The sequence below is a fragment of the Triticum urartu genome, chromosome 7, assembly GCF_003073215.2.
Source record: "Triticum urartu cultivar G1812 chromosome 7, Tu2.1, whole genome shotgun sequence".
Classification (NCBI taxonomy): domain Eukaryota; kingdom Viridiplantae; phylum Streptophyta; class Magnoliopsida; order Poales; family Poaceae; genus Triticum; species Triticum urartu.
The window spans coordinates 120,875,684-120,883,134 of NC_053028.1; the positions used below are offsets into that span (position 1 = coordinate 120,875,684).

The window sequence follows — 7,451 nt, forward strand, 5'->3', positions numbered from 1 at the left end:
TCTTCCAGCAGCACCGCGAACGCCTCCTCGTCGTCCGAGTCCATTGCCGAGCACCTGGCGGGCGTGGTAGGCACGCAACCTCCGGTATTCCCGCCCTGTGTGGCCGGAGCGCCGGAAAGCTCGCCTAGGAGCAGGGTGGAGGCTGCCGTGGCGGAACCCTCTCTTTTCCGGCGGGGGAATGGCCTATCTAGCGGCGGAAGGGCATGCGCGCGCGGGGGGGGGGGTGGGGGCAAATCTGAAAGTGCAAGATGCTTTTCCGCCTGACAGTAGTGGCCCAGGCACGGTTTTTTCTTCCGTCGGAGCCCCCAAACGCCCTAGTGCGCTGGGTTTGCCTGGGATTGCCGGGCCAAAATATAGGCCGGGCCGGTGAATTTCGGTGTCTTGGGGCATGACTTGGTTTTTTTCGACGCCAATACGAAAAAACTTATTCTGAAGGAGTTGTTGAGGACACGAGTGGAGATGCTCTAATGCTACAAATAGCTCTCGCGAATAGGATCCGCCAAACCGGCTCTCGCACGAAAACCCATCCAAATCCAAAACCCGTCTGCAAGGGTCGCATCCTACAGAGCCCTTCTCACGAGGGCCTCCCCGCAAATTTCCTCCTCCTTCCTCCCTCGTCTCCGTTCCCCTTCGGCGATGGCCGCCGACCCCAACCACAAGAAGGGTTCGATCCCTTTCCCACTCCTCCCTTCCTCCCCTTCCGTCCGTCCTCCGCTCACTCCTCTTGTGGCTCCCGATCCGCAGTCGTGGTGAACTTCCAGTCGGTCGCCAACGCGCCGAAGCTGCGGCAGTCCAAGTTCAAGGTGCGCGCACTTTTTCTCGCCGTTGATTGCCTTGCGCGACCAGCAAGCTCAGCAATCCGCCTCGGGTCACCATCCCGCGAGAGATTTCGCATTGACGCAGGTTGCTGGCCTGTCTGGCTTGGGCGATTCGAACGGTAATTTTTGTCGGGGCCGATCAAATCGGCGGTTAGTTGCGGCCACGGAACATCGATTATTTTTGGGTACGAGTGGAATTAGTGCTATTTTGGGGTAACTAAGAAACAGCGCCGTAGCCTAGAAGTAGTGCCGTGCCGGTCTGTTGTTTGCCCGGGGCCATCGCAGCAACGTGTCTTTGGTTGTAGCCAGCAGGAGAAAAAGATTGCTGTGATGGGGAAGGGCGTGCTTGGCTTTGCCTCATCAAGTCTCCTGTTGTCATCGTGCCAAGAAGAAAGAGCTTGCTGCCACGCCCCAGGCCATGGCCAGTGTAGCCCGGGGCCTGGCTACGCCACTGCGGAGCTGCAGTTGAAAATCAAGGAGTTGCAGTTTCCTCGCTCCGCCCCTGGCCATGGCCAGTGTAGCCCGGGGCCTGGCTACTCCACTGCGGAGCTGCAGTTTCCTCGCTCCGTGGATTCCGGGAGTAGGTGGGTTGCCGAACAGGGCTTTACTATTGTCGGTGGCGGATCCAGGATTTCATACTTGGGTGTTCAAATTTTTTTTGCGGGTTTCAAAAAGTAAACTAATCTGAAATCTGAAATTTTTATGTAGCAAGAATTTTTTTTCTATCAAAATGAGAATACCTTATAAAAATGACAAAAGAATAAACATTATTTACTACATCATCATACATTTGGGGATCACATAGCCATTAGTATGCAATACATCTGAAGACAATGAACAAGAAGAATGCTAATTACCTGGTCCTGGTGACATACGCAGGTGTATACTATGTGCAACTTGTGCTGAAGGTAACAGTCATGATGTTGTGTCACTGGCGAGAGGTCATTTGGGGATTGAAAGTCACTATGCACCATATATAAAAATTTCTTGCCAAATTTTTTGGGTGTGCATCTGTACACCCATGACCAGCTGCGGATCCGCCCCTGACTATTGTCTAACTAGGATGCTACATATCCATTTCAGTAGGACTCACCCAGAACATTTCCTCACTCCCCACTTGGATAGATACCTCTTTGATAGTTGGAGCTTTCTGTACGTGCACTTTTCAATAAATTTATGCATATGTGCAGTAGAGGCGATGTTTCTCTTTGAAAAGTAGTTGTTTTTCGAAATCAGTAACTTGCTGTAATCCGACAATTGTCGACTTAAGATATATCCTGTCAGATTATTTTGTGGGTGTTTGTAATTGTTTACTTTTGAGCTTGTCAGACTGTCATTTATGCTCAAGTTACGAAAGGCCCTGGTTTCATGAGTATATTTTTGCCCTAAAGTCTCTCATGTAGAGGGTTACAGTATTCATACATTGGTTGTAAATAACATCTTATATTATGGGTCGGAGGGAGTACTTTTTTCTGGTTCATGCAATTTCTACATAGACAGACTGTGTTCCAGTCAGTGCCTTGGTGGTTGGTAATCTTTTCTAACCCTCTGGTTTTCTCTCAGATAGGCGGAAATGAGAAATTTGCGAGGGTGATTGAATTTCTTCGTCGCCAAATTCACCAGGACACAGTGGTAAGAACGTGATTAGTAATTCATCTGGGGTGGATCAACATACGTGGAAATATGTCGATAACCTCTCTCTGTTTTGCCCACAGTTTCTCTATGTGAATAGTGCATTTTCCCCGAATCCAGATGAGTTGATATCTGATTTGTACAATGTAAGATCCAATATTCTTATTACTTTTATATATTGGCTTTCTGATTGTTTCATTTGTACATCGTCAGTCTTACATGTCATGAAATGTACTGTCAAATAAATAGCCTTCAGCTATTCTGATTGTTTATTGGCTTTGAAGAGAAGTATAAAAACATTATGCTTGTAAAGTTTGTGTTCCATTCTTTTTGCTAGTCGAGTAGACAACCTAAGCACTAGCACGGATTATTCAGTCACCTAATCTTATTGAACTCACAACTGACATTCGGCATGTGATTAATGGTGGTTAAACATTTTGCTTCATTTTACATGGCAGAACTTTGGAATCGATGGGCAGCTGGTGGTTAATTATGCATCATCCATGGCATGGGGGTAAAAGGTGAACTTGCTGGAAATCAGCTTTAGCAAACATAGAAAACCCTTTCGCTTCCAAAATTAAAATTTCACGGCACTGCTACTGTAAAGTACAGCAAATTGAGTTTCAAACGGAAGCTCATTCGTTCACGTGATATTAAACATGACGGCAAAAGCAATACCATTTTCCATATCTTCCATCTGCAGCAAAAACCCTAGACGTCTTCTCTTTCCTGGTAGAGACAATGCTCTTCTGTTCTACGGCTACCATTGCTGGAAACGAATTAAATTGTTTTGTCCGTAGCGAGATGCTTACTTGAATTTTCTTCTCTTCCCTGGAATCTACCATCTTTATTCTTCATCTTTGATTGTGCCACTAGGACAGTCACCAGTCGTTGAGCACTTCAAGCCGAGCCTCAAGCGAAAGCTCTTTCGTGCACCTTGATGTCCAACGTAGTGGCAGTAACAAAAGATCATTTTCCGCATACTCCATCTGGCAGTGAAAAACCGTCTTCATGATCCTGGTAGGCATCATCGACAGTGCTGTGATGTTTCTTTCTTTGGCTGCGGCCCTGCAGCAAGATGCTTACCTGTTAACCTTTCTTCCAAGGATTGCTTTGTCCTCTTCCTTTTAACAATTGCTGTCATGGTCATGTCATTAAGACGGCTTTCATTATGATTTATGAAGGTAGCAGTGAGCTACTACAAGTGTGCATGTTCCACATTAAGGTGGTTCCGTACACTTGTCAATGAGTAGCAGCTAGTGGAGATTAGTGGTAAGACCGGGCAGTGTTGCATTTGTTACGGCAGAATTGGCTCCCACGTTGATGCCACTGTGTCCATTTGTTCAGGGCCGAGGAGTAAACGTAAGCCTGCGTAAACCTGTTCATTTAGTCAGGGCTGCTGACATTGCAGGGGTCCGTTCAACTCTTTGTGCTGGCGTAGCATATTCAGTTGTATGGAATGCAGTTGCTCTGGTGACGTGTTGCGAGCGTCAGCGTGTGTATCTTTCAGGAGTTTCAGCAATGGGCGGTTGGCAAGGGTATGAGTTTTTTCCACTCTAATTTTCTGTATCCTCCCTTTGTCGACAAGAGAGAGCTTCTGTATTTTATGTGCTCGCTTGCCTTTCACAAAAAACAAAAAAGGTACGCGTACTCATAAAACAAACCTGCCAAAATTTTGAGATGTACTCCCCCCTAAAGAACTTTAATGATCTGATCGCTCTTATATTTCTTTACGAAGGGAGTGTCAGCAATGGCTTCACTCCAGGGATGTTTCTATGGATCTGAAAATACCATGTCAAACGCAGGTGTTCTAGTTCACGTGTACTTGTTCTAGAAGTTCTGAATTTTTATTTTAAAAAGTACTACTACTGTTAAGGGTGGGGGGTATTTGGGTTGGGTTTTCAACAATTTGCAGTGCTAACTTGTGACAAGTCGGCACCAACTACACTATTCAAATCCTATTGTACTACTTTTATTATTATTCTAGAATAATAATAAAATCTTCCGCACGTGACATGGCCTGCACGCCGATGTTGCACTTGTATGGCGTACAATGGAACGAGGATCCCTGTCAGCGATGGCAGATAGCTACAATAGTGACACAAACCACATGTGCACGTGCTTATCACCGTTAAGCAATTGTCTCCGGGGTCGCTTTCAACTCCAACTTGCCCCTCCAAACATAGCATCAAAGAAAAGCATACTCGTCTCCGTAAACTATCTTATATTTTTCACATAACCTTATATTTACAATCGAAGAGAGTGTAGAGGGTTATAAGAGCATCTATAGCCGGACTTGGCAAATCTGGCCCCTCAAACGTTTGCAGACGTGTCTGGGCGTGTCTGTGGGCATTGACCGAGCACTTCTGAAAAAAATGCAATTTACATCCGGACACCTCAATTACCATATCTCAAATTCATATAAACTCATGCAACTATGTCGACGCACACGCATTGTCCGGCTACTCCATCACACTGCACTAAACATGCCATTGGACTACCAAAATTTGGCATGTTTGGCTATGGTGGGGTTCATCCACGGCTGCCCTTGCCCTTCCCGGTGCCCTTGCCGTCCTTCTCGCGGAAGTACCGGCCGAAGACGCAGTACAGATCGAGCCGGATCTGCTCGTCGCCAGAACTGTCCTCGCCACCGCTGTCCTCCTTCTCCTCCTTCGGTTGCAGTCCGGCCATGGCACAGACCGCACGATTCTGCTCGCGGGTGAGGGCGCGCGTGTTCCTCCGCTGCCGTTTCTCATAATGCGGGCGCTGATGGCTTCCTCCTTTGCGGCTGCCTGCGCCGCCGCATCACCCGCCTCCGCCGCCGCCGTTTCCATCGTGATACGGGCCTCGGCGGCCCTTATCCTCTCCTTCCCACGGCAGGCCGTCCGTTCTCAGTGGGACTCATACTCTGCCCGACCAGTGATGGGGAAGGAGAGGTGTTCCGGCCAGGACCGTGAGGATCCAACACCAGAGGACTCGAGTGCCCGGTGAGCTGACGCTAAGGCGTTGCGGCGTACGGATCCGTCTGTCGGCCAGGCGCTGTCCTCCCAGGAGCGGAGGAGTGCAATGCAGACTGCCATTGCCTCCTCCAACCCACACGGAACGACACTCCAGTCGACGGATCCGGACTGGTCGGAGTCCGATCCACTGCCTGCCATGACGGAGAAGGCCACAAACCATCGGAGGTGAGCTCTGGTAGCAGAGGGGAGTGGAGTGATGTGGCTAGGGTTTGCTCCGACGAGAGTATGGGGACGAATATAAGTGAGGCCGGGTGGGTCAGCATGGGCCGGGTCCAACATGGCGGGTGTGCCCGGGCGCCTCCATATTCGCTCCATATTTGGGCTGGATATGAGGTGTGCCGTCTGGGTCCAAATTTCGTGACCGGTTAGTGACCGGGCGGCCTGCCCGGGCGTTTGAGACGGGTTTGAGGGGTCCGGTTGTAGATGCTCTAAGGAAGCAACACAAATGTTCTTTTTGTGTGTGCTTGAGTTTTATTCCATGGTAGCCGGATTACAATCTGCTAATACAATATCAGAGAAACATTCTGGTAATTGGCACAGCCAAACAGCAGTGCTAAACCAGTTCTACCATGATTAGCTAGACAATGAGCAACCTTATTTTGTGAACGAAGTAATTTCTAGGGAATAAACTCATGACCTTCAAGTGGATGCTGGATTTCAATCAGCAGATGCCCATAGGGGGATCGGTCCATCGAGGAACTGGTGAGAGCACCAATAACAGTAACACAATCTGCTTGAATGATGATGGGGCCTTCTGTCCGTTGCAAGCTCAGAGTAACATTGCGCGGTAAGAATGTTGGGAAGATTAAGCGGCTTCTTCGGGTTCAGCATCAAGTTCAGGCGTCCTTGGTTCGCCGGGAGGTTAATTCTTTATTTTATTTTATGTGGAAATTAGAGAGCTTTATTCAAACCGAGGAAGCTAGGAGGTACATCCAGCCAACTATCGGTGACATGCAATGTGCAAGCTGACTTGCCACAAAAATGAGCCGAAAAGTAAGTAGAACAATTTACATGTTGAATAATAAATAAAAGAAGTAGAACACGAAGCTAGCTCTCCATGTTCTAGTAATAGGGGTGCAACATCATAACGCGAGTTGTGTTGAAATTTTCAAAGATTCACCATCTCCAGGCAGTTTGTTTTCGTCCTGACTTTTTTGAAGCATCGAAGCCTTCCAAAGAGGACATCTCTTTCCGGAGGGACATGGCTTCAGCCAGGGGATCAGTAACATCAGCAAGAGGTTTACCCCATGTACCCAAAAACACTGTAGTTGATATTGCAACGCCACCAGCAGCTCCTTTTTTGTGATCAAAATTGATGGCACCATCAATATTAGTCAGGATGTATTCCACGTCAGGAGGGTGTCACCCATGGCCCGGCAACCACTCCTTACTAGGACCGGCGATCTGGACTTATGGAGGTTTTACGACTCTGTAACAATAATCTTGCAAATCTGGCTGAGTAATGAATCATTGTTTTACCCGCAACTAACAGAATAGTCCACTACGTGTCTTTTATCTATATCAATATATAGTATTGGAATAACTTTGAATGTTCGTTGTTGGATGAAACCGATCTAACAGTTGACAGGTGGCAAATTTGTGTAGCATTGGTTGCTAGATATTCTCTTCACTATATCAGATTCTGCCATGTGTACTATCTAGAAGATTCTACCTGAGCTTAGCCACATTCATAATATGCACAAACCTCAAAACAAAGACACTTCCCATTTGTTTTAGATTCTTCTGTACTTTAATTCTCTAATATTTTTGGCAAAAGAATTGTCATTCATTTTTTGTTATATCATTTATACATTACACAATATGCACAAAAGACAACCACTTATCATTTGTTCTAGACTGTTCTCCCAAGTTTTTTTTCTTACAAAAGAATTGACATGTATTTCTTACTTCATAATTTTTGTTTGTTTTGGTTCGGTGATATGGCAACATCTTCCTAAAGCTCATTTGCCTTTGGATATTG

At 46.9% G+C, this 7,451-nt stretch overlaps 1 protein-coding gene across 5 annotated transcripts; it reads left to right on the forward strand.

Moving 5' to 3' along the window:
• The first annotated feature begins 506 nt into the window (after window positions 1-506).
• On the forward strand, window positions 507-3,827 carry LOC125523988 (ubiquitin-like protein ATG12). Of its 5 annotated transcripts, none has more exons than XM_048689068.1 (6): window positions 507-664; window positions 745-803; window positions 2,382-2,450; window positions 2,534-2,596; window positions 3,327-3,470; window positions 3,635-3,827. In XM_048689068.1, the coding sequence occupies exons 1-5, from the start codon at window positions 637-639 to the stop codon at window positions 3,447-3,449; spliced, it is 342 nt and encodes a 113-aa protein (XP_048545025.1). In that variant the 5' UTR covers window positions 507-636; the 3' UTR covers window positions 3,450-3,470; window positions 3,635-3,827. The 5 variants fall into 5 exon arrangements, with proteins under 5 accessions (XP_048545025.1, XP_048545027.1, XP_048545028.1 ...); XM_048689070.1 differs by adding an exon at window positions 2,909-2,971 and having other exon boundaries at window positions 3,327-3,699; XM_048689071.1 differs by adding an exon at window positions 2,909-2,971 and having other exon boundaries at window positions 3,332-3,699.
• The last annotated feature ends 3,624 nt before the right edge of the window (window positions 3,828-7,451 follow it).

Excerpts from the sequence above, each read along its gene's own strand:
- LOC125523988 (XM_048689068.1), top strand. The coding sequence starts at position 637 with ATGGCCGCCGACCCCAACCACAAGAAGG. Across the intron at positions 665-744 it reads CGACCCCAACCACAAGAAGG|TCGTGGTGAACTTCCAGTCG; the intron begins GTTCGATCCCTT and ends CCCGATCCGCAG. Across the intron at positions 2,451-2,533 it reads AAATTCACCAGGACACAGTG|TTTCTCTATGTGAATAGTGC; the intron begins GTAAGAACGTGA and ends TTTTGCCCACAG.